Source organism: Geotrypetes seraphini, chromosome 7 (genome assembly GCF_902459505.1).
Source record: "Geotrypetes seraphini chromosome 7, aGeoSer1.1, whole genome shotgun sequence".
NCBI classification, from domain to species: Eukaryota; Metazoa; Chordata; class Amphibia; order Gymnophiona; family Dermophiidae; genus Geotrypetes; species Geotrypetes seraphini.
Window position 1 is genome coordinate 43,432,084 of NC_047090.1, and position 26,194 is coordinate 43,458,277.

A 26,194-nucleotide genomic window follows, 5' to 3' on the forward strand; every position below is an offset into this window, starting at 1 on the left:
ATAGAATCTAGTTTAACTACAGGGTACATTCCTAAAGAATGGAAAGAAGCTATTATTCGACCAAAGATAAAAAATCCCAAAGAAACAACCTCAGAAATATCAAATTATCGCCCAATAGCCAATTTGCCATTCCTCACTAAACTAATAGAAAAAGTCGTTTTTAATCAGATAACTAATTTCATAGAAAAAATTCATATACTACACCCAAATCAAACTGGATTTAGAGCAAATCACTCAACCGAACACACAATGATAGGACTCACAACTAACATACAATACCATTTAGATCACCATAAATCAATAATTCTGATTTCACTTGATTTATCTGCAGCTTTTGATACTATAGATTATCATCTACTTATTAACAGACTTTCTTCAATTGGCATTTCAGGACATGTGCTAAGTTGGCTTAAATCATATTTCCAAGATTGCTCAGCAAAAGTAGTGTTCAATAATTCAACATCTAATAATTTCACCAATTCATTCGGAATTCCACAAGGCTCAATTCTTTCACCGCTTCTATTTAATATTTTTTTGGCACCTCTACTGACGCTCAGTCAATCTATTGGATTTTCTACATTTGCATACGCAGATGATATCCAATTGCTTCATCCTTTAAATCCATTAGATTCAAATGAGATAACATCCATAAATAATAAGTTAATACAAATAAGCCAATGGCTTAAGGACAATATGTTAGCACTGAATCCAACAAAATCCTCAGTGATGTTCTTCCCTTGGAAAAAAGAGCTAAAAGAACAATTTTCATCTCAGATACTACTAAACAATATTCCCCTTCAGCAAGTAAATACAACAAAAATATTGGAAGTAACCTTAGATCAAGAATTTAGCTATCATAATCAAATCAGTACAGTTGTCAAAAACTGTTTCAATAAATTGCGACTTATCAGATCATTAGCAAAGGTTCTTAAACAGAAGCACTTAATATTCTTATTCACTCCCTAATCATCTCTAGGTTGGATTATTGCAACTCTTTATACTGTGGCATAGCTCATAAAGAAATAAGAAGACTACAAATAATACAAAATACAGCAATAAAAATTATAACAAATTCAAAAAAATATGCTCATGTTACACCTCTCCTACAAGATGCACACTGGCTACCTATTATACACAGAATAACATTTAAAATCATACTACTAACATTTAAAATCCAACAATCACATAAGCCATTATTTCTGGACAGACTACTAATACCTTACTCTTCACTTAGGACGCGGAGATCGACGCAACAAAATTTATTAACCATTCCTTCTTTAAAAATAATTGGGACAAGAAGAGCAACCATATTTTCAGTACAAGCACCCCAACTGTGGAACAATTTACCAATCTATCTACGTAACGAACCATCATTAGTCAAATTCAAATGCGGTCTGAAAAGCATTCTTTATAAAGATGCATTCAATACATAGATAGACAATTCCAATAAACACAGTACTTATTCCCCAAAGAATCAAATAAGTAGGACATCAATATGGAAATTATAAGTGCTTTTATAATCTTAATCCTCTTATTTTTCTCTTTTTTCAAAAGGTCATTAATATTAATCTGGGTCTTCTTACATTCTTCATGTTAAAAACCATTTACTTTTAAACTGATTAATCATTCTTAACATTACCTCTTTCCTTGAATCATTTTAAAATAATGAAAGCTTTTTCTATCAATTAATTTTCTTTATATTCTTTCTTAATTGACCCTATCCCTGTGTACAAACCTTAAATGTTCCTTTTTCTTTTTTTTTTTCTTTTCTTTTTTAAATTGTATAAATTGTATTTCTACCCTTTACCTACTTGTTCCAGTTTGTATTAATAGAACATAATGATTAGTCTGTATAATTTTGTCTCATTTGTATTTGTCATCCCTGGCTTTTATTGTATATTACAATTATGTAATACGCATTGAAATATTGGATATTGCGTAAAATCAAAATTTATTAAACTTGAAACTTGAGTCGAGTCTCTTTCATCTGAAAGAAAACTCTGCAATGAGAGGGCATAGGATGAAGTTAAGAGGCGATAGGCTCCAGAGTAATCTAAGGAAATACAGTGGCACCTTGGAATACGAGCATAATCCGTTCCAGGAGCATGCTCGTAATCCAAAATGCTCGTTTATCAAAGCGAGTTTCCCCATAGGAAATAATGGAAACTCGGTTTGATAGGTTCCCACCCTCCACCTCCCCCCCCGAGGCCAGCAGCGCTGCTCCCCCCCCCCCCCCCACGAGAATCGGCATTGCTCCCCCGAAGGCCCCCCCCCACGAACCGGCACCCTCCCCCCCCACGATCCGCCCCCCTCCCCCCCGCAGCCATCAGGCACTCCCCCCCCCCCCCGCCGCAACATGAGGTCCCCCCAACCCACCCGAACCCTCTTCTTACTTTGATGTAGCCTCCGCACCGGCACCAGCATGTCCTGTGCTGTGCCGGTGCCCGAAAATCTGCCTCCGATGCTGGGCCTTGAGCATGTGCGCATGCTCAAGGCCTGAGAGTTCACGTTGGACGTTCGACATGAACTCTCAGGCCTTGAGCATGCGCACATGCTCAAGGCCCAATACCGGAGGCAGATCTTTGGGCACCGGCACAGCACAGCACAGGACATGCTGGTGCCGGTGCGGAGGCTTCATCAAAGTAAGAAGAGGGTTCGGGTGGGTTGGAGGGACCTCAGGTCGCGGCGGGGGGGTGCCCGATGGCGGCGGGGGGGTGCCGGATTGCGGGGGGGAGGGTGCCGGTTCGCAGGGGGGGCGCTCGCAAATCGAGGCGCGCTCGGTTTACGAGGCACCAAGTTTGCAAATGTTTTGCTCGTCTTTCAAAACACTCGCAAACCGGTGCACTCGTAAACCGAGGTACCACTGTACTATTTTACAGAAAGGGTGGTAATGCATGGAACAGTCTCCCAGAAGAGGTGGTGTAGACAGAGACTGTCTTAATTCAAAAGGGCCTGGGATAGGCACGTGAGATCTCTCAGAGAGAAAAAGAGAGGAAGGAAAGCAATTATCTTTTGTGCCCAACGGCTGCCCAACCGTTTCACACTCGGTTTCTTCAGGGGCTATGCCTCCTTCTATTACTGCACCAAACTTATTGCGCAAGCTTTGACGGAGCCACAATGTCCAGCACCCGCACGGCTTAATATGCACCGACGGTCAAGAACTAGTTGAATGGAAGGCAACAGAGGGTAGTGATCAATGGAGATCGCTCTGAGGCACTGGCGTACCAAGAGGGGGGCGGTCCGCCCCGGGTGCACAGCCAGCCAGGTCCGGGTCCTCTTGCCCTACTACCCGGGTCCTCCTGCCCTTCCTTTCCCCCGGTCTGCGCTGCTGCAATCTTACCTCCCCGCTGCTAATCGCCAACAAGAAGTCTTCTTTCCGATTTCAATTCTGATGTCGGAGAGGACGTTCCGAGCCAGCCAGGCAGTGATTGGCTGGCCCGGAACGTCCTCTCCGACGACAGAATTGACGTCGGAAAGAAGACTTCTTGTTGGCGATTGGCAGCAGCAGCGGGGAGGGAAGACTGCAGCGGCGTGGACCGGGGGAAAGAAAGGAGAGTGGTGCTTCCCCCCCCCCCCCCCGCGGCAGGGAGGGAAGGATGTAGGCAGGCAAGCTGGCTGGCTTTAGCACAGCAGGGAGGGAAGGAGATAGGTAGGCAGGCAGACTGGCTTTGGGGGTGGACAAAATCTGGAAGGTAGTGGGGGGACATAAGACTTCAGAAAACAACTCAAAACACACTTATTCCATGGACAGAATCCTTAATTACCCCCCTTTTTTTACTTCTCTCTCCCCAACCACCAATGATCAGGAAAGTCTATCTACTCATTCTCACTGTACTTTCCCAACCTATTAACATCAATGACTTCATTGTTTGTATTTTTGACTAACAAATGTGAACCGCCTAGAACTCCCTGGATATGGCGGTATACAAAATAAAGTTATTATTATTATTATTATAAGAAGGAGGCACTGGGTGCACCATGGTCATGGGACGGGGGCACTGGGGGCACCATGGACACGGGACAGAGGCACTGGGGGCACCATGGACACGGGACGGGGGCACTGGGGGCACCATGGACACGGCACTCAGGACACAGGACGGAGGCACTTGGGGGCACTATGGACACAGGACGGAGGCCCTGGGGGCACTAAGGACATGGGAAGGAAAGAGGGAGGGAATAGAAAGGGACAAATGTTGGGCCTGAGCGCAGAAAGAAAGAAATGAAAGAAAGGATACACAGTCAATTAATAGATGTCCCCTTTTGATGAAAAAAATAAATGGTCATGTTACCTTGACTTACTTTCTCTGCAGCAAAGTCGGCAGCCGCGCTGAGGTGCAGGAAGGTCCCGCGATGACTCGTCTGCTGGCTCTGCTCCCGAAGAAGTAAGTTACGTCGGAGGGGGTGGACCTGGCAGACGTAGTCATTGCGGGACTTTGCCACAACTCCCTGCGTCTGCCGGGTCCACCCCCTCTGACGTAACTTACTTCTTCCGGAGCAGAGCCAGCAGTCGAGTCATCACGGGACCTTCCAACATGCGGCTGCTGAGTCCGCTCCAGAGCAAGTACGTCGGAGTGAAGTGGACTGGCAGCTGGCAGCTACATAGTGGGACCTTTCTGCATGAAGGAAGAGAAAGGAGCAGGATTGCTGGAATGGAAGAGTGGTGGAGGGAAAGAAAGGGGGCAGGGTGGTATGGAAGGGTGGTGCTGATGAAATTGATGTACAGAGAAAGGGGAGAGATATAAGGGGGAAGGATATTGGAGGGAAAGAAAGAGGGCAGATGCTAATTGAAGAGGGGTGGATGGTAAGAGAAAGGGCAGACATTGGATGGTAGTGGGGAGCCTATGCTGGATGGAAGTGCAGATGGGAGAGTTAAGGGAGCAAATGCAGGAAGGAACTGGAGAAGTGAAAGAGGGAAGCAGACGCTGGATAGAAGTGGGCAGAGAGAGGAGAAGGTACATGATGGAAGGAGGGGATAAATAAAAGGAGGGCACATGATGGGGAGAAAAGGATTGAGTTAGGGAAACACTGGAGGGGTGAGGGAAAGAGGTGGCAAGCTTTAGGTAGACAGTAAAAAAGGACATTGATGAGAGAGTAGTAAGAACGTAATCTAGACAGATGCAGAAAATAAATTGAAAAGGAAAATGAGGGAAAAAAAGGAAAGGGATTGCAGAGGAGAGGTGTGGGAGAGGGAAGGAGAGGAGAGAGATTCCAGACCAATGGGGGTGAAAGGAGAGATGGAAGGGGGAGGCATACAGTTTTTGGAAGGGGCATAGAAGGAGAGAAAATGCCATATAGGGGAAGAGAGACGGCAAACAGTGGATGGAAGGAAGAGAGTTACAAGAAGATGAGGAAAGCAGAAACCACAGAAGACAAAGGTAGAAAAAATGTTTCTATTTATTTATTGCTTTAGAAGACATGCGTCACAGTTTCTGTGGTGCACTGTATGCAGAGTCCAGCTTCTTACTGGTTCAATTTAACCTTTGTCTATGTATTTCTATTTTATTCCCCCTTTTACAAAACTGTGGAGCGTTTTTTAGCGCCAGCCGTGGTGGTAGCAGCTCTGATACTCAGAATTCTATGAGCGTCAGAGCTGTTACCACCGTGGCTAAAATCCACACTACAGTTTTGTAAAAGAGGGAGGGGTTAGTTGTGATTACATATTCAAAGGTGTTTTCTGTGTTCTGTGTGTTCGAAAGACATGGTGTTTTGTTAGGATTGAATGCAGGATTGATCCGTACTAGTCTGGCTTGTTTATTTTTACAATGGGTGTATTGATGTTGTACTGCTCACTGCAGTATGTAAGATGCTGCCTTTTCCTAGGTACTCATGTGTGACATGTGGCTTGTTACTAAAAATCATGTTTTTTGTACAGATGGGGGGGGAGTCAAAAAAATGATGGGCCCCGGGTGTCACTGCTCTGAAAAAAGGGATGTTACCAATGGTGAGCCTCAAGGTTCTGATCTTGGGCCTGTTCTTTTAACATTTTTATAAACGATATTGCTGCAGGGCTGTCGGCTAAGTTTTGCCTCTTTGCGGATGATACCAAAATCTGCAACAGAGTAAACACCCAGGATTTTATTGATTTATTTATTCAATTTTCTATAACATTCTCCCAGGAGAACTCAGAATGGTTTACATGAATTTATTCAGGTACTCAAGCATTTTTCCCTGTCTGTCCAGGTGTGCTCACAATCTAGTTAATGTACCTGGGGCAATGGGGGGGATTAAGTGACTTGCCCAGGGTCACAAAGAGCAGTGTGGGTTTGAATCCACAAACCCAGAGTCCTGAGCCTGTAACTTTAACCACTGCACCACACTCTTCCCATGTGAACAACATGAAGAAAGACCCAGTGAAGCTTGAGGAATGGTCTGAAATTTGGCAGCTAAAATTTAATGCTAGGAAATGCAAGGTCATGTGTTTGGGCTGCAAAAACCCGAGGGAACGGTAGTTTAGGGGGTGAAGAGCATATATGCACAACAGAAGAGCAGGACTTGGGTGTGATTGTATGTGATGATCTTAAGGTGACCAAACAGGTTGAAAAGGTGACGGCGATAGCTAGAAGGATGCTAGGGAAATTCAAGATCATGCTTTTGGGCTGCAAAAACCCGAGAGAACGGCACAGTTTAGGGTGTGAAGAGCTTATATGCACAACGGAAGAGCAGGACCTGGGTGTGATTGTATGTGATGATCTTAAGGTGGCCAAACAGGTTGAAAAAGTGATGGCGAAAGCTAGAAGGATGCTAGGTTGAATAGGGAAAGGTACGGCCAGTAGGAAATAAGATATACTGATGCCTCTGTATAAGACTCTGGTGATATCATTTAGAATACTGTGTACAATTCTGGAGGCCGCACCTTCAAAAAGATTTAAAAGGATGGAGTCGGTCCAGAGGAAGGCTACTAAAATGGTGTGTGGTCTTCATGATAAGGTGTATGGGGGACAGACAAAGATCTCAATCTGTATACTTTGGAGGAAAGGTTGGAGAGGGAAAATATGATAGAGACGTTTAAATACCTACATAATATAAATGTGCATGAGTCGAGTCTCTTTCATTTGAAAAGGAGACTCTGCAATGATAGGGCATAGGATGAAGTTAAGAGGTAATAGGCTCCGGAGGAAATACTTTTTTAGGGTGGTAGATGCATGGAACAGTTTCCCAGAAAAGGTGGTGGAAACAGAAACTGTGTCTCAATTCAGGAGGGCCTGGGATAGGCACATGGAATCTCTCGGAGAGGAAAAGAGATAATGGTTAATGCCTTTATCTGCCATCATGTTTCTAAAAGATAGTTCGGTATCCTGTCTTAAGATTCCACTGCTTCAGCCTTGAACCCAACAATTCTGCTTTCTCCTTTGACAGTGACAAGTCTCCAACCAGATCATTAAGATCTTCTTGAGTTAGCAGGTGAGATTGTTTTTCATCCACTTCTCGTTCATACAACTCCTCCACAGCAACAGAGGCACATTCTTCATCTGAACTTTTGGCACATTGTGCTGTAGATGTGGAAGGAGAAATCGGAACTGGATTCTTCGAGTCATGACGTACGGACAATCAGGATACACAATTTTTTATTTATTCCTTTTTGTGAATCCAGCAATTATTGTCATGCAAATTGTCATGCAAAATAAATAGCCAAGCAATGTAAGTGAATCAATCGCTTGGCTATTTTGCATGGGGTTTTACTAATTTGCATAGCCAGATCAGAAAATGGGCAATCGAGGGGAAAAACATGTGGTGGGCCGTTTAGTGAATCAGGTCGGTTAGCAGCAATCATCGCTAAACCTGTGAAAACAGGTTTAGCAATGATCTTTGACTTTACTGAATCTAGCCCTTGGTCAGCAGATTCAGCATCACAATGAACCATTTCTAAATGGCATGCTTTGCATATTCCATTCTTTACCCAATCATCATTACTCCCTTTGTTATCACTCACCATGAGACTCACTCCTGACTGGAAAAGTTCATATGGATAAAGGATTCGGTCATAATGCATTTTCAGCAGAGAACCTGTTCCCTTCCCAGGCAGGTAACCTAGATGACTGCCAACTTTGGACCACTTTTTCTCCTTGGTAACAATCTCAAACCCTCCTTCACTTGAAACAACCTAAAATAGAATAAATATGGTTTGTCAGCATTTCATAAAATTACAAATTTCTTTAAAACATTTATTGTTTTAATTTCTTATATACCACCTGCAAGTTCGAAAGCTAACAGTAGCAATTTTCTGTCCCTAGAAGGCGCTCAAGGAAGAATTGGTACCTACCAAGATAATCTTTTTTCTAGTAGAAAGGCACATCATTTCTGAACCTTCAAGTAGTCAATCTATTCCTGCAAGAAGTTTTGTAGAACCTCATTAGAATTTTTTTTGCTCTGCTTCCCATCTCTCAGGGCTGTGCTCCAATTCCTCACTTTGTATCAAAGGAGAAGATCAGCCCTAGAGAGGAAACATAAGAGGGAAGAGTACGGGAATACTCCCCGAGAGACGTCCGTTCTGCTCATATCTGAAAAAATATATAACAATTGAGCTGAAAAAATGAGCCCATTTATAACACAGAACCAGGTGAATATAAATGTCACCTAACTAAATGGAACACACACTAACCATTTTAAAGTAAAAGGAGCACTCTCTAGATTCATTGCAATAGCAGTGGGGTTCCTCATCTATGTACTTACTGGATTAAGGGGAGAAACAAGATATTCAGTCAATCCAGCATATCTCAAGGCAGAAAGCAGGCTAAAGAACATCTGACAGGGCGGGCTTCAGGAAAGATGTGTCTGTCCACTAGAAAGATTATTGAGGTAGGTACCTAATCTTCCCTTTCTAGTGTAACAGGCACATCATTCCTGAACCTTTGAGACATATCAAAACAGTCCCCTGAATCTAGGGTGGGACAAGTGAGCCTATTTAAACGTATGGATGACCTGAAAGTGGAATCCAATCTGGCTGCTACTTCTACCCTCTATAACTTTGTGAAGGTATGGAGCGAGGACCAAATAGACACTCTACAAGTTTCTTCAGGAGACACCACTCTCGACTCTGCTCATGAGGAAGCCACACCTCTAATGGAATGTGCCTTCAAAGATACCAGCAGATGCTTTCTGTTTCCGATATAGACTGAAGAAATGGCCATATGCTGGAAATGGATCCATCGGCTGGAAATGTTCACCTTTAAAACTGGGCAGTCCCTACGGGCCACTTCTGCTAGCACAAAGAGGGGATTAGACAGGCAAAACTTATTCATCATCTCCAAATAATGCAGTAACACTCTGCAAACATCCAGCAATCTCAGGTTCTAGTCACTATTCTTGACCTCGGATGCATCAAGTCTTGGCAGATTGGACGGGTCTTTTTTCCTGGCTGGGTAGAATAGCGATCTTGAAGATGATGGTGCTACCACACTTTCTATTTTTATTTCAAATCTTGCCTATCTGGGTGGCTAAAAAGGTGTTGGATAGGGTACAGAAGGAATGGTGGGGCTTTATTTGGGGGTCTCTGAAGCCTCGTATTAGGAGGCAGGTTTTATACTTTTGTACATTGGAGGGGTGCTTGAGTATCCCACATTTGCACAAATACTATCAAGCTGCCCAACTGAGGGCTCTGCTGGAGTGGCAAACTCAGGTGCCCAAGTAGTGGGTTGAGATTGAACAGACTGGTCTGTGGCTGGATTCGCTGCTTTATTTTCCCTGGGCTCGTCCAGGCAACCCCAAGTGGGGGGGGGGGGGGATCTTACTTCCAATAGCCATGACTCTTCGGGGATATAGGGACATGAAGGATCTTCTATTAGCCTGGCAGGGTATATTGTTGGTTTACCCCTCTGCTTTTGAACAGGGAATTTACCCCGGGCAGGGAGGGGAATGTGTTTGGGGTGTGGGCTAGAAGGGGCTAGTGTGTGTGATGCCTTCTTGTTTCACATCATGGCCATGAATTCGAGGCGGAACTGCCCCCAGTGCCTCACGAGCGCCCAAAACACGTAATGTTAGGGTCCACTCACCTGGATCTCTAGTCTAATGGCTGAAGTCTGCTTGAATGTTGGCCACTCCGGCCACATGCGCTGCTGTCAGCGTCTGGAGATGACATTCTGCCTAAGGAAAAGAAAATCGAGACTCCTGAGCCAATGGAGAGTTCTTGGCTCCTCCCTGACGATTAACAGAGGCCACATAAGACTTGCCGCTGCTGGGTCAGACCAGTGGTCCATCGTACCCAGCAGTCCATATCCAGATCGTTTATAAAGATGTTGGAGAGCACAGGTCCCAGCACCGAGCCCTGCAGCACCGAACTGGCGATGCTCTTCCAGTCCGAGTATTGTCCATTTACCCCCACTCTCTGTTTCCTATGCTCTAGCCAATTTTTAATCCACGTGAGTATTTCACCATCAAATCCATGGCTCGCAATTTTCTGAAGTAGTCATTCATGTAGAACCTTGTCAAATACCTTCTGAAAATCCAGATATACAATGTCAACCAGGTCGTTCTTGTCTATATGCCAGTTTACTCCCTCAAAGAAGTGCAGCAAGTTCGTCAAACAAGATCTGTCTTTGCTGAAACTGTGCTGGCTGGTCCTCATCAAACCGTGTCCGTCAAGGTGATCAATGATGTGGTCCTTTATCAGCGCCTCTACCATCTTTCTCGGTACCAAGGTCAGACTCACCGACCTGTAGTTTCCCGGATCTCCCCTTAAACCTTTTTTGAAGATCGGCATAACATTCACCTAAATAAAGACACAAAAAAATGTGTTCAGTTTGTCGGCGATTGCTTTGTCCTCCTTTAGCACTCTCTTTATTCTATGGTCATCCAATAGTCCCACCACTTCCTTCGCGAGTCATTTCCCCTTAATATACCGAAAGAACGGCTTGAAGTTCTTTGCCTCCTTGGCTATTTTTTCCTTGTAGTCTCTTTTGGCCCCTTTTACCGCCTTATTGCACCTGCGTTGATGTTGTTTGTGCTTATTCCAATTTTCGTTCGTTCTTGACCTTTTCCATTCCTTAAACAAAGTTTTCTTGTCTCTGATCACTTCCTTCACCTCTACAGTGAGCCACGCAGGTTCCTTGTTCTTTTTCCTCTTGGATCCCTTGTTGATACACGGTATATATAGATTTTGTGCCTCAGTGACTGTGTCCTTAAAAAGGGAACAAGCTTGCTCCAGCGTTTTTACAGTGCTTATTCTCTTCTTAATCTTCTTCCTCACCATGAGTCTCATCTCTTCGTAATTCCCTTTTTGGAAGTTCAGTGCCATGGCAATGCTTAACGGAATGCTCCGGCAGAGTGATTGAGGATGAAGGCCCCAGGTCATACACACACTGGCGAGTCCAAGGCAGACTCAGCTCTAAGACATCTCGGTGGATGCCCAGCAAGAGAGGAAGGCATTCTGATGGGGATGAACAGCAGCTTGGATGTTGCGTACTGTATCTGGGCTCCTGATAGGAGAAAACATGAACCAGTCTGACAGAGGCTGGGCAATTCTATCTTGGATCCCAACTGAATAAATTCCATGACCCACTGAATTTTCATAATATGCATCCGGGTAGGCCGAAACTCTGAAAGCCGACCCCCTATCAGCAGAGGAGCCCTGGCAAGGCCTGACAGCACCACATTAAGGTCCCAGGCCAGGAACAGATGCTTAATGGGCGGACAGACCCGAAGAGCCCCCTTCAAAAAACGAGCAACATCTGGATGCGACACTAACAAGGACCAGCTATCCAGAGATCAGAAACAAGATAAACTGGCCACCTGGACTCTTAAGAGACGCCACAGTGAGGCCTTTGTCCAGACTAGCTTGGAGAAAGGCAAAGACTCATGACACTGGAGCCAAAAAAGGGTCCACCTGATCTTGGTCTAAATCTAATCTAGTCTAATCTTCATTTTATATACTGAATCTACTCCGTAAGGAGCTCGACTCGGTTTACAGTTCGTTAAAAAATGAAACATAAGCAAAAACTGTGGGATAAAAACAGAAATTGGTTAGATTAGATGGATGGAAAAAGTTTAAAAAAAAGTATTTTGAATTGCTTAAAATTACTATTTTTCAGCTAAAACCAAATTAACTATTATGAAAACAATCAGGTTTTTAAACTTTTTCGAAATTGATATAATTGATCTACCAGTCTTAGAGAATCTGGAAATCCATTCCAAATTCTCACCAATTTAAAGGTAAAAGATTTACTAAGCTTTCCAGTGCATTTAATACCTTTCAGAGAAGGAAATGCTAATTTGTGAATTGTTGTAATTCTTGAATAGCAAAAAGGAATTCCAACTAAGGGGAATCAAATGTCAAATATTCCATAAAAGAGTTTGAAAACCACACTTGAACTGTATTCTATGATGGACCGGAAGCCAATGGAGTTTTCTCAGCAATGGGGAAACATGGTCGTACTTTCTCTTTCTAAAAGCCGCTGTATTCTATATTAACTGGAGACAATCTCTTCATGGAGGTAGTTAGGGGGTGGGCCATTAGTGTGGGCAGACTAGATGGGCCGTGGCCCTTTTCTGCCATCATGTTCTATGTTTCTATGATCTAAGTTGCCCTGTTTAATACCCAAATAAATAGAATTAAAGTAGTCCAACTGGGTCAACACAGTGGATTGTACTGGTAATAAAAAATGTTCTTGATAAAATAGTGACCTGACTTTTCTCGGCATGCGCAAACTAAAGAAACATTTTTTTGCTAAGGAATTTATCTGGTCATTAAAAGAGAGAGGAATCCAGAATAATACCCAAAACTCTAGAAGTGAAGTCAAGTTGTAATATAATATTTGATTTCAATGCAATATTAGTAGGGAGATTAATCTAGGTCCGATCCAAAGCAGCTTAGTTTTTGAAGCTTTCAGTTTCATTTGAATGGAATTCGCCCTACTTTGGAGCTTAGAGATACAGCCATCTATGCCTGTAACCAGGTCACTGAAATCACCTACCTTGCTCAGTGCATATATGTCCAAGAGTTTTCTCTCCACCACAGGTATTTTCAAAGTTGATCCCTGAAGTTCCCAAAATTTTGCCAGCTGATCCAAAAAGTCTAATTTTACTCTAGTCATTGCCTACAAGAAAAAAAAAAAAAAAAAAAGATGCATAGTTCCCTACATAGAAATCACATTTGATGATATCCAACAGTACCAGAGGCAAACCACATGCGTATTATTCATCTAAATTAACCCCTGCAAATTCAGTTCCACAAGAACCACAACAAAATAAATGCAAGAAAGGAGATATTTTCTGATACAATTCAATACTGATTGACAATGATTAACAACACTGGAAACTTGCACCTTACATTTAAAAGGTTAAGATCAATATGAAAAACACTCGATATACTACCTAGTAATATGTCTCCCACTCTAAATCTTCAATTACTAATATCACAGCTCTAATTTGATTTTAAACTCTGTTTAAAATATTTTAAAATTGATAGTGAAGCACGTCACTATCAATTTTAAAATATTTTAAACGGAGTTTAAAATCAAATTAGAGTTGTGATATTAGTAATTGAAGATTTTCATCAAAGAATATTGAGAGTAATCTCCCTATTATTTTGTTAAATTCCCACTCTAAATCACCAACTTCCTTCTGTAACTTGCAAGAAGCTTCAACAGATGTCTCAGAATTTAAAAATTATTTATTGTCTCTAGGCTTCTCTCTTCCTGCTGATTCTCCAACCCATGAAAGAGGGCACTCTTTTGATATCATTTTATTTCTAGACTAGTCTTTAAGCCCGTTACATTAATGGGTGCTAAAATAGATGTGTGTGTCTGTCTTTCTCTCTCTCTCCTTGGCCGCTTTCTATCTATCTGTCTTTCTTTCTGTCTCTCTCTTTCCTTGGCTGTGCACCACCACCCCTTGCCTGCTCCTCCTGTCCAGCAGTAGCCCTTCTCCCTTCCTTTTACCTCCCCAGTGTCCAGTAGCACCCCTTCACTGCTCCCCCTGTCCAGCAGCAGCCCTTCTCCCTCCGTTTAATCTCCCCCCTGTCTAGCAGTACCTCTTCTCTGCTCCCCCTGTCCAGCAGTAGGCCTTCTCCCTTCCTTTTACCTCCCCCTATCCAGCAGCATCCCTTCACTGCTCCCCCTGTCCAGCAGCAGCCCTTCATTTTACCTCCCCCCTGTCCAGCATCACCCCTTCACTGCTCCCCCTGTCCAGCAGCAGCCCTTCTCCCTCCGTTTAATCTCCCCCCTGTCTAGCAGTACCTCTTCCCTGCTCCCCCTGTCCAGCAGTAGGCCTTCTTCCTTCCTTTTACCTCCCCCTGTCCAGCAGCACGCTTTCACTGCTCCCCCTGTCCAGCAGCAGCCCTTCTCCCTTAGTTTTACCTCTCCCCTGTCCAGCAGCACCTCTTCCCTGCTCCTCTCATCCAGAAGTAGGCCTTCTCCCTTCTTTTTATCTCCCCCCTGTCTTTTTACCTCCTCCCTGTCCAGCAGCACCTCTTGCCTGATCCCCCTGTCCAGCAGTAGGCCTTCTCCTTTCCCTGCTCCCCCTGTACAGGGCAGCCTCGGGGCTTTTGCTAGGCCGGCCCACCTCGCATTATCGAAGTGGGCCAGCCTAGCAAATGCCCCGCGGCTGCTGCATTAGCTGGTCCAGGAGTGAGTAGAGGCGTAGCGGCAGCGCAGCAGTAAAACTGCTACCGCTGCTCAAATCGCTGCACGGGCCACAAGCCGCCCCATGCGCCTGAAATTAAATTAGGCACAGAGGCACACATCACGCTGTCAGGGAACACGGAGTGTAGGGTTTTATTATAGAGGATATCACTAACTACAAAACTCTAAACTAAACTAAACCTTAAGTTTGTATACCGCATCATCTCCATAAAGATAAAGCTCAGCACGGTTTACAGGTAATTCAATAAATGAGGGAAGGACATAATAAGAAATTGGTTGGCATCAAAACCTTGGTCGGATCACTTCCTAAGTGAATTTTGTCTCCCTATTTTTATGTCTCACTTCTGCGATCAATCTCAACAGAAAAAAAACTATCGCTTTCAGGAAGAAAATTTATTGTGAACAGTTGTGGCCTCAACTCTTAAATCAGTTCCTTTATTTACCCAATATTGACTCTACAGAAAGTAACTGGAATAACTGGGTAAATAATTCGGAGTTTAATTACAATTCTCTAGCTCCTCTATCTTTTAAAACAGGGGTGCCCAATGCGTCGATCGCGATCGACAGGTCATTCGCTCAGGCGACCCCAGTCGATCGCACAGCAGGTTCCCTTCTTCCCTTCTCTTTTTTTCCCCTCCTGACTGGCCCGCCTCTTAAAGAACGCTGGCCAATCAGAGTGCTGGAAGGGCGGGGTGAAGGTCGGTGGGGGACGGAGCTCAGCGCATCACAAGAAATAGAAGCGCCTGTAATGATTGAGGTAAGAGCGAGGCCTAATGCTGCCCGATATACAATTTTAAAACCCCCAAAATCGGCCTCCCAATCAGTGGCGTACCGAGGTGGGGCGGTCCGCCCCCGCCCTGGGTGCACGGCTTGGAGGGATGCACAGCCGTCCGGGTCCTCCTGCTCTTCTTTTCCACCGGTCTGCGCACGGGGCTCGCACCCGCCGCCCAAATGGTGCTGTTGGTTATCGCGAGACTCGCGGGAGTTGACGGCATCATTCGAGCGTCGGCGCGGGACCAGGCAGGCGCAAGCCCCAAGCGCGGACCGGGGGAAAAAAAAGGCAGGATGACCCGGACCTCGCCGGCTGTGCACCCCTCCAAGCCGTGCACCCGGGCGGATCGTCCCCCTTCTAAATCCATTGTACTTGTCTTTTATTCAGTTCCACTAATGAGCATTGTGACAGGCAGTTCTTATGGGGCAGTTCTTGGAAGTATTTCTTTGTTTTTCTGTGCCTAAGTATTCTATTAATTTAACTTCCTTATTCCTGTGGGGATCTCCAAAGGGGACGAATGGGAGACGGCCGGTGGCAGGTGGTACTTTAGCAATTCTTACAGGTTGCCATAGGCCTCAGGAGCTGTCTTCCCTCTGCCGTGATCCTGCCCCTCCTCTAAGTCAGAGACAGGCTTGGGGCAGAGGGAAGACAGCTCCTGAGGCCTATGGCAACCTGCAAGGATCGCTAAAGTACCAGCGATCCTCTCTGCAGACTGCTCAGTGCTGGAATTAGGTAAATGGATGTGGGGAGGGTAGGCCTTCGGGGGGGGAGTGCAGTCTTTCAAGGGGTAGTGCAAGCCTTCAGGGGGGGAGTCAACCTTTGAGGGGGAATGTGCAGACCTTCAGGGGGGGTCAGGCCTTCGGGGGAGGGGGGCTGTATAATAAAAAAATATTTGAACATAAATACAAAGTACACTCGGTGTGTATATATATATATATATATATAAATAAATATATATATGTTTAGCATTTTTATTGTTGGTAGATCATTTTGACTTGGTCATTTTAAAAGTAGCTCGCAAGCCCAAAAAGTGTGGGCACCCCTGTTCTAAAACCATTTCCTACACACGTAAATCACCATGGTATTTCCCATATCGGTGACAGGACAAAGGCGTGCCGACATTACAGAGCAGACAATTGAGTGCAAGATTTCAGCGCGCCACCGTAAAAGTTTATTTTAAAGAGCTACAACAGAGGGTGTGGGGGGGGAACCCCCCACTTTACTTAATAGTGTTTGTGCTATAATGGGGGGTTCCAACCCCCCCCCAACGGCAGCACGAACACTATTAAGTAAATTGGGGGGGGTCCCCCTCACACCCCGTAAGAGTTCTTTAAAATAAAGTTTTATGGCGGCGCACTGGAGTCTTGCGCTCAACTGAAATCTACGTAAAATAAGAAATTTTCGACCCAGCACAATTCAGGCTAATTGTCCAATCCCTAATCTTAGGTCTACTGGACTATTGCAATTCCCTGTATCTACCTTGTCCTGCCAACATGATAAAACAACTTCAGACTATACAAAACACTGCCCTCAGACTGATCTACTCCGAGAAAAAATGATCATATTACAACTGCCTTCCTAGACTCTCACTGGCTACCTATGCAAGCACAAATTCAATTCAAATTCTACTGTCTATTATTCAAAGCATTAAACGGCTCCGCCCCCCCCTATCTAAACAACCACCTAAACCAGATCCTCACCTCAAGACAAAGAAGAACTCCGAACCCTTTTGCCTTCCCTCCACTCAAGGGCACTCAGCGCAAAAAGATGTTTGATAACCTTCTGCCGACGCAAGCAGCAAAACTTAACCACTCCATCTCCAATCTGTTGACGGCAACGGGCGACTTCAAAACTTTTCAAAAAGAAATCAAAACCCTACTTTTCAAAAAATTTATCCAGATATCCTAACCCAACCCTTCCCCCTCCTCCTAGATAAATTCTCCCCCAAAACCTCCACTTAAATAATCTCTTCCTCCCCAAAACACCAACCAAGTATTCAGATCCCTGAAATGTAACGTAATCTTATTTGTACTCTAACTGTAATCTATTTGTTATATCACACAGTAATGTACAGTCAATTTAATATCCAATTTGCAAGTTCTTCCGGAATTAATCCAGGTAGGTACCTCTCCTCTCTTGTAACCAAAAAAAAAACAAAACTGTTGTAACTTCACTGGAAATATCCAGTTAGCTCTTTTGTAATCCGCCTTGAACTGCAAGGTATAGGCGGAATAGAAGTCCGTAATGTAATGTAATGTAACTGTCTGCTTTTATCCAGCGCACTTATGACTGTGACTCACCATATCATCGAGAACAAACAAAAATGTAGAATGCTAGAACGCAAGTGGAAAAAATCCATATCTTTTGCTGATAAACAGATATGGAGAGTTAATATCAGATATTATAATTCTGTATTGAAAAAGGCTAGGAAAAATTTCTATGTAAATAAAATTGTCAGATCAAACAACCAAAGTAGTACTGTGTTTAACATTTGGTGTTCTCTAACTTCTGTTAATGACAAGTCGGCTCATTCTTTTTTCCCCGATGCAGATATTCTGGCTAACTTTTTCAATGAAAACGTTTCTACGATAAGAGATTCATTCTCTGCTCTGGTTTTTTATGGCTTTCCTTCAGTTTCCATCTCCAATGCATCCAGTATCCCCTCAGATCAAATCTGGATCACTTTTGAAACTATAACTGAGGCTCAAATCTTACAACTTAAGATCTTGTAAGTGTATTTTAGATCCTATTCCTTCTTAATTATTATATGAAAGAATTCCTACCCAAGCTATTACACTCTTAACTGAGATTCTAAACTCTGCATTAGAAACTGAATTATTTTCTGCAAACATGGGTCACACATCTCTTCTGTTAAAAAAGGCTTATCTCGATTCATCCATCTCACTTGGTTATCAGCCAATAACGAATATCTCTTTAATTAGCAAAATGATGGAGTCCATAGTTTCTGTCCAACTTTTCTCTTATATAGAGAGATTTTCCAATTCTCCTACCATGCCAGCATGGTTTTAGACCCAATTTCAGTACAGAAACCTTACTGGTCTTAATTCACAGAATTTTGATAAACTCAACTCTGGGCCATTTTTATTGCAATATTCAACAAACATCTTTACCACGCAGGTAAACTGGGAAAATCACTTCTTTTCAAAATCACAGGTCTCTGGAATGACCTTACTATCCCGCTGCGGAACCTGAGCTCCCTCCATTTATTCTGCAAGCAACTAAAAACCTGGCTCTTCTCTAACATGTAATTTCTTTTCCCTTATTTTTCCACTTGATTTATAAACTTATGTAAACCTTTTCCTACCCTTTCTCATTTTTAAGTTCTTGTAAACCGTGCCGAGCTCTACTTCCGTGGAGATGATGCGGTATATAAACTTAAGGTTTAGTTTAGTTTAGATTGCTTAGCAACAACCTCTTTTGCTTTTGAACTTTTTCCCCATCAACTCTGATTGAAATATAGTCCTTTTTTTCCAAGACACAGCCTACTATATTAAGAACATAAGAATATCCTTAATGCACAGGTGTCAAAGTCCTTCCTCGAGGGCCGCAATCCAGTTGGGTTTTCAGGATTTCCCCAATGAATATGCATGAGATCTATTTGCAAGTACTGCTTTCACACTAGACCTCATCAGCTTTCTAGATCTTACTACTCACAAAACCTCAACTGACGACATTCGCTGGGAAATTGTCCCCTGGTCCGACCACTACCTAAGGGCCTTCTGTCTCCCCATTTTCATGTCACATCTCGGGCCCCCATCCCGCACCTCAAATTCTATTACCTTCCGTAAAAAAATCTCGAGCAATCTGTTCTGGATCAATTTTCTCGACAAATTTTCCCCCAACTCTAAACCTGCAGAACCAGAATCTAACTGGCAAAATTGGGTCACCTTCTCCGAGTCCACCTTCCATTCCCTCGCCCCTCTCTCCACTAAAACCATTTCCTACTCCCGTAAGGCCCCTTAGTACCTCCCATACCACAGAGAACTGAAACAGAAATGCCGTGCTCTGGAACGAAAATGGAAAAAATCTAAATCCCCTACAGACAGACTCTCCTGGAGGGTCAACATTAAAATCTATAATACTGTTCTAAAAAAAGCAAGGAAAAACTTCTACGGTGACAAAATCTCCAAATCCAACAATCAGAGTAGCACATTATTTAACATCTGGCATTCCTTAACCTCCAAAAATGACTCCATACTTCCCTCCTCCCCCTCAGCCGATTCTCTAGCAAAGTTCTTCAACGATAAGGTCTCCACCTTGAGGCGCTCCTTCCCACCTGCAATCTCCTACAAATCTCTGATACCAATTGACCCCAATCCTATCCCAACAGACTCCTACCCTATCCCAGCAGACAGATCCTGGTCTTCCTTCGAACTTGTTTCCGAATCTCTGGTCTATAATCTCTGCCTCAAATTGAAATCCTGCAACTGTACCTTGGATCCTTTCCCCTCCTACCTCTATGAGAACACTCCCCCTCAGGCCATCTCATCTCTTACCATTCTCATAAACTCCGCCCTCCATTCGGGTCTCTTCTCTCCAGAAATGGGCCATATTTCCTTAACCCCACTACTGAAAAAACCTGAGCTTGACCCCTCTACACCATCCAGCTACCGTCCAATAGCTAACATCCCCCTTCTTACCAAGATGCTAGAGTCCATCATGTCCACTCAACTATCTTCCTACCTTGAGAAATTCACCATTCTTCAACCCTACCAATACGGCTTCCGTCCCAATTTCAGCACCGAATCCCTTCTGACCTCCTTAATCTCAAAAGTTCAATATCTCCATTCTCGCAACAAGTTTGCCGTCCTTCTTCAATTCGACCTCTCTGCAGCTTTTGATGTCGTCCATCATGATTTTCTAATTTACCAACTCACCGAGATAGGCATAAACTCCACAGTCCTTGACTGGTTCTCGAAGTTCTTACGATCCCGCTCCTACATAGTCAACATGAAGGGCACTTCTTCCTCCCCCTGGAACCCAATCTGTGGAGTCCCGCAAGGCTCACCTCTCTCTCCTATCCTCTTCAACATTTATATGTCCTCCCTTAAACTCTTCCATCTCTCCCCCCTTGAAACACTCTACACTTACGCAGACGACATCTGTGTCCTCCTCAAGACTGACCGGAACCTCACCAACCTCTCGGCGAACATATCCTCATGTATATCGAACCTTCAATCCTGGGCCTACACTGTGCAGATGAAACTGAACGAATCTAAAACAAAACTTCTCTGGCTCGGCCCAAAATTGGACCAACTGCCCACCTCCATCCCACTGTCCTCTGGCCCCACTCTGCATCTAATATAATAAAACGCTAGACACGCATGCGCACTCAGACCTGCGTGATCTGAAATCCCTGAGATGTATGTCCGTGGCTTTGCAGGAGTGCGCATGCGCGAGTCCCCTGCCTTACTGCTTCCCAGCCGCATTGCTTTCCAGCCGCCAGCGTTGGACTCCCTGCTCTCCAGATCACGGTGTACAGACCGGTAGGGCACTGGGAGCTAGGGAGAAAGCAAGGGCTCAGTGCGTCTTCGTTGTCGTCTTCGCCCCTCCCCCCAATCCCCGTTGAGCCTCCCACCTGATTTTCTCTTCTCGCGGTCTGGCCGGCTACCTTAGTCCCTTGCCGCCGCCGCCACCCTCTTCCCTTCCCGCGGTCGACAAACCTCTTGGCTCCAGCAGCGGCCGCAGCACTGTAAACACGCTGCTTCGCCGCCTCTACTGCCTTGATTTGCTCTTCTGTGTCTCTGATGACGTCAGATACACGGAAGAGCAAATCGGGGCAGTAGAGGCCGCGAAGCAGCGTGTTTACAGTGCTGCGGCCGCTGCTGGAGCCAAGAGGTTTGTCGACCGCGGGAAGGGAAGGGGGTGGCGGCGGCAAGGGACTAGGGGAGCTGGCCAGATTGCGAGAAGAGAAAATCGGGTGGGCCACGAAAAGACAGGGAGAAACTGGAGCGGAAGAGGGAAAGGGGCCTGCTTTGGGGAAGGGGTGTGCTTGGAGACAGACAGCTTTGCTTGGGGGGGAGACATAAGGGGGGCCACAGAGAGACAGGGAGGAACTGGAGCGAGAGAGGGAAAGGGGCCTGCTTTGGGGGAGGGGTGTGCTTGGAGGCAGACAGCTTTGCTTGGGAGAGACAGAAGGGGGGCCACGGAGACACAGTCAGGGAGGAACTAGAGGGGCAGAGGGAAAGGGGTCTGCTTTGGGGGAGGGGTGTGCTGGCAGGTAGATAGCTTTGCTTGGGGGGGGAGACAAAATGGGGGGCCACCGAAAAACAGTCAGGGAGGAATTGGAGGGGTAGAGGGAAAGGGGTCTGCTTTGGGAGGAGGGGTGTGCTGGGAGGCAGACAGCTTTGCTTGGGAGGGGAAACAGAAGGGGGGCCACGGAGAGACAGTTAGGGAGGAACTGGAGGGGGAGAGGAAAAGGGGGCTGCTTTCTAGCACCCGTTAATGTAACGGGCTTAAAGACTAGTCTTGAATATTCTAGTAAAGTTCTGGGAGTCATCATTGACTCTACACTTTCCTTCAACGACCACCTCAACTCCCTAGTAAAAAAATGTTTCTTCAGCCTTCACATGCTGAGAAAAGTGAGATCCTGTTTCCATCAAAAACACTTTGCCGTCCTTGTCCAATCCACCATCCTTTCCAGACTGGACTACTGCAACTCTATCTACCTTAGCCTAACAAAGAAAAACCTTCAAAGACTCCAGCGGATTCAGAATACCGCTGCTAAGCTTATCTTCGCATAAAGCAAATTCGACCACGTCTCACCGCTTTTATCCAAGCTCCACTGGCTTCCGATTATCTCCAGAGTCCACTTCAAATGTGCCTGTCTCACTTTCAAGATTCTACACAGTATTCTCCCTCCCTTCATTTCTCTTTCTTGGAACTCCTCTAACCCCAATTCTGCCAGATCCACCCAAAAACTGAAACTGTCCTTTCCCTCTCTAAAAGGCGTTTCACTTGTAGTAAAACTAGGTTCTTCCCTCCCTTTCAGAATCACTCAGCTCTGGAACAACCTTACCTCCCCTCTTAGGAATCTGAGCTCCCTCCAACTCTTCCGTAAACATCTGAAAACCTGGTTATTCTCAAAAATGTAACTCCTCCTCCCTCTCTGGTTATTCTAGTCCTCTAAAATTTCTCTTCATTTTGCCTCTTCCCTCCACTGGAGTTCCTTTCTACCCTAACTCTTGTTAAACGTGTCGAGCTTTACGAATGTAGAGATGAAGCGGTATACAAACCTAAGGTTTAGATTAGATTAGATTAGATTAGATTGTATTCTAATAGATCTCATGCATATTCATTGAGGAAATCCTGAAAACCCGATTGGATAGTGGCCTACGAGGAGGGACTTCAACACCACTGATTACTGAATCAGACCAATGGTCCATCAAGCCCAGTAGCCAATCCAGGTCACTAGTACCTGGCCAAAACCCAAGGTGTAGCAATATTCCATGCTACCGATCCAGGGCAAGCAGTGGCTTCCCCCGTGTCTTTCTCAATAACAGACTATGGACATTTCCTCCAGGAACTTGTCCAAACCTTTCTTAAAACCAGCTATGCTATCCACTCTTACACATCCTCTAGCAACACGTTCCAGATCTTAACTATTCTGAGTGAAAAAAATTTTCCTCCATTTGGTTTTAAAAGTATTTCCCTGTTTCCCCTTGGCACACTTTTCAGCTTCGCGATGGGATTTGCAGCACTGATTTTTTTTGCTTACTTACAATTGGATCATTATGTGCGCTCTTTGGCGGTGGAGGATCTGCAATTGGGTTTGGGTGCTAAGTTTCGGGCCTTTTTTGCTCCCTTTTCAGAGGATGGCTTGTTGGTTTCAGCGTTACATCACGCGTTGAGTGCTTTTAGCCCGCCTCGGATGTGGGATTCCCTATGTGCTCGTTGGGCTCCGGACTTAGGCTTACCACCTACGGATCTGGATGTGGCCTGCCTTATTAAGCGTATTCCCACCCTTTCGATTTCAGCTGAACTCCAGGAGTGTCAGTTTTGGGTGTTACATCGTTAACATGAGTCCAACTTTTTCACTCGGGTTTAGCAGAGTCGTCACAATATGAGAAATGCACTCGTGCACCCAAGTCCTTTTTTCATGCCTTTTAGTCTGGGCTTTTTGGCGACGGGTGATTTGTTACTTGGAGCTTCTGTTGGGCCGCTCTACACCTCTTACTCCAGCGGGGTTTTTGTTGGATAAATATGAGGCTTTTCGTTTTCCCTCGGGGGTGGGTCGGTTATTTTTGCAGAAGGCTGGCTTAGTGGCTAAAAAGACTATTTTGGGAAAATGGGTTTCAGATCGGGCTCCTTCTTATTGGGCTTGGCGTAACCGCTTGCACGCTCTGATGCTGCTAGAGAGGGGTCGAGTACGTCATTCTTTGCATCAATCTAAGTTTTTTCTACAGGTGTGGGATCCTTATATTTACTCCCCGTCTCCTCAAGTCTGCAGTTTGATTCTTAATACTTTGCCTATTTGATTCCTGAGTGGTAAGGGGTTCGCGGCCTTGGGGTGGCCTCCTCCCGGCTTTTCTCCGCCCTTTTTTTTGTACTTTTGGGGTTTTTTCTCTTTTTCCTCTTTCTCTTTCTTCTTAGGGAGGTTCATTCTCAGATTCTTTGGGGCTTATCAGAGTCCAGGGCCCTGAATGTTTTATTTCTATTTAGTTCCTATGAGCAGCCTGAGCGTTGAAGTTGCGTGTGGCTGCCATAAAGATCATCTCCGACGCAACCGGAAGTTGCATCAGAGACGACCTTTCCAGCAGCCATATGCAACTTTAATGCTCCAGCTGCTCTGTAGAAAAGCAATTTAGAAATCACCGGCCGAAGGTAAGGGGCAGGGAGGTGTCGGCACAGTTGTGCGCTGCAAGTAGGAAACACTCCTTCTGCCTGTCGGACCGGGGCCTGTTGTCCGAGGGGGAAGGGGGGGGCGCGGGTGCATGGCGGAAGCAGCTAAGAGGTGTTCTCGCTGCAGGGGGAGAAAGGGAGGAAAGGTGGGGTGGAGAGGAACAGAAGCTGAAAGGAAATGGGAAGACAGAGTGGGGAGAAGACGCTGAAGGGAAATGGGGAACAGAGAGTGGGGAGAAGACACTGAAGGGAAATGGGGAACAGAGTGGGGAGAAAACGCTGAAGGGAAATGGGGAACAGAGAGTGGGGAGAAGACACTGGCAGGGAAGAAAACAGAGATGCCAGACTATGGGGGGAGCGGAGGGAAGAAGATGGGTGCCAGACCAATTTGGAGGGGGGAAGGGAGAGGCACAGTAACAGAGCAAATGGAAGACGCAGCGAGAAGAGAGACAGTGGATGGAAGGAATTGAATGAGAAGATGAGGAAAGTAGAAACCAGACAACAAAGGTAGGAAAAAAAAATTATATTTCTTTTTTTTTTTTTTTTTGCTTTAGGATAAAGTAGTATATTAGTTGTATTGATAAAAATTTATAAACAAAGCCCTGCCAGCTGAACTTCTCTTTTGTATGGATGCTGCGGGGACGGGGCGGTGAAGGGGACGGCGGGAACGGGGCGGTGAAGGGCAGGGCGGGGATGGGGTGATGGACCAGGGACGGGGTAGTGACAGGGACAGATTTTTTTTCCTGCATCATTCTCTAATACAGATCCTGGTTTTCAGATGCAATCCTCTACAGCAACTGTATCTGAAAAACAAATTTGCCATTCTCATACAATTTGACTTGTCGGCAGCCTTTGATGTTGTTCACCATGACATTCTGATTTACCTGTTCTCTGAAGCTGGTCTCAACCTCGCGGCCTTAAACTGGTTCTCCAAGTTTTTAAGATCTCAATCCTATACTGTTTATATGAATGATACTTCTTAAATTAAAGTGAAGTGCTCAGACCTTTTAACCAATGCTTTTAGTGAAGTCACTAAATTGAGGTTAACAAGGGGACCATCATCGCCTTCACTGTCCCCAAGCCACCCAGGACTAATGATTTTATAAGCGACCTAACTAAGAAAAAATTAGGTCGCTTATAAAATCATTAGTCCTGAGATCAGAAGTTTAGTTCTCCCAACGCTTTGGATCAGTCCTGTCCTAGTGAACCAGTAACAGTTATGATAATGTATTGAATTGATTTAAATGGATAGATGAGATATGTTTAAAAGAAATGAGATAGATTATAAGATATCCAGGCTTTTAATGAATTTTTGATTTAATAAATATCTGTTTTTATTTTGTTTTAGTGTTAGTGTCCCTCCCTGATGAAGAGATGAAACTCGGGTCGGGGGGACAAGGACTATAGCAAGAATGGCTTTCTACGCCTTATTTTAATTCACCAGCACCAATTTTAGGCACTTTATCACTATTTTGAGGAACAACGTTATACAATCAACAACCCGGCAAAGATAAGTACATAGTTTGACATTATAACGTCGCACGTAGAGTGCTGTGATACAGGGTGGCTTGGGGACAGTGAAGGCGATGATGGTCCCCTTGTTAACCTCAATTTAGTGACTTCACTAAAAGCATTGGTTAAAAGGTCTGAGCACTTCACTTTAATTTAAGAAATATTTGAGTTAAGTTGATAATTTAACCAGAGCTGTGATAGTAATAGCAGTAGATTCTTTTCATCACAGGTTTCTGTAATTTATTTCCCTATTAATTAGTTTATATGAATGATACAAAATCTTCTCCCTGGAAACCATCATGTGGAGTCCCTCAGGAATCACCTCTCTCCCCTATTCTTTTCAATATTTTCGTAACCACTCTGAAATTTTTTTTGAAACCACTCTTGAAACCTTGTACACTTACGCAGATATTTTTATTCTTTTCGAGATCGACTCAAACCTCTCTAATCCGTCAACAAACATAATCCTTTGTAT

The 26,194-nt window shown here is 44.7% G+C and overlaps 1 protein-coding gene across 1 annotated transcript in view; it reads right to left on the reverse strand.

Annotated features, from left to right (window-relative positions):
* KDM5A (lysine demethylase 5A) overlaps positions 1-26,194 on the reverse strand; it is a 374,123-nt gene that overhangs the window by 333,054 nt on the left and 14,875 nt on the right. Inside the window, 2 exon segments of the mRNA XM_033952792.1 lie at positions 7,931-8,101; positions 12,906-13,028. Of these exon segments, the coding sequence (XP_033808683.1) occupies positions 7,931-8,101; positions 12,906-13,028 (294 nt within the window).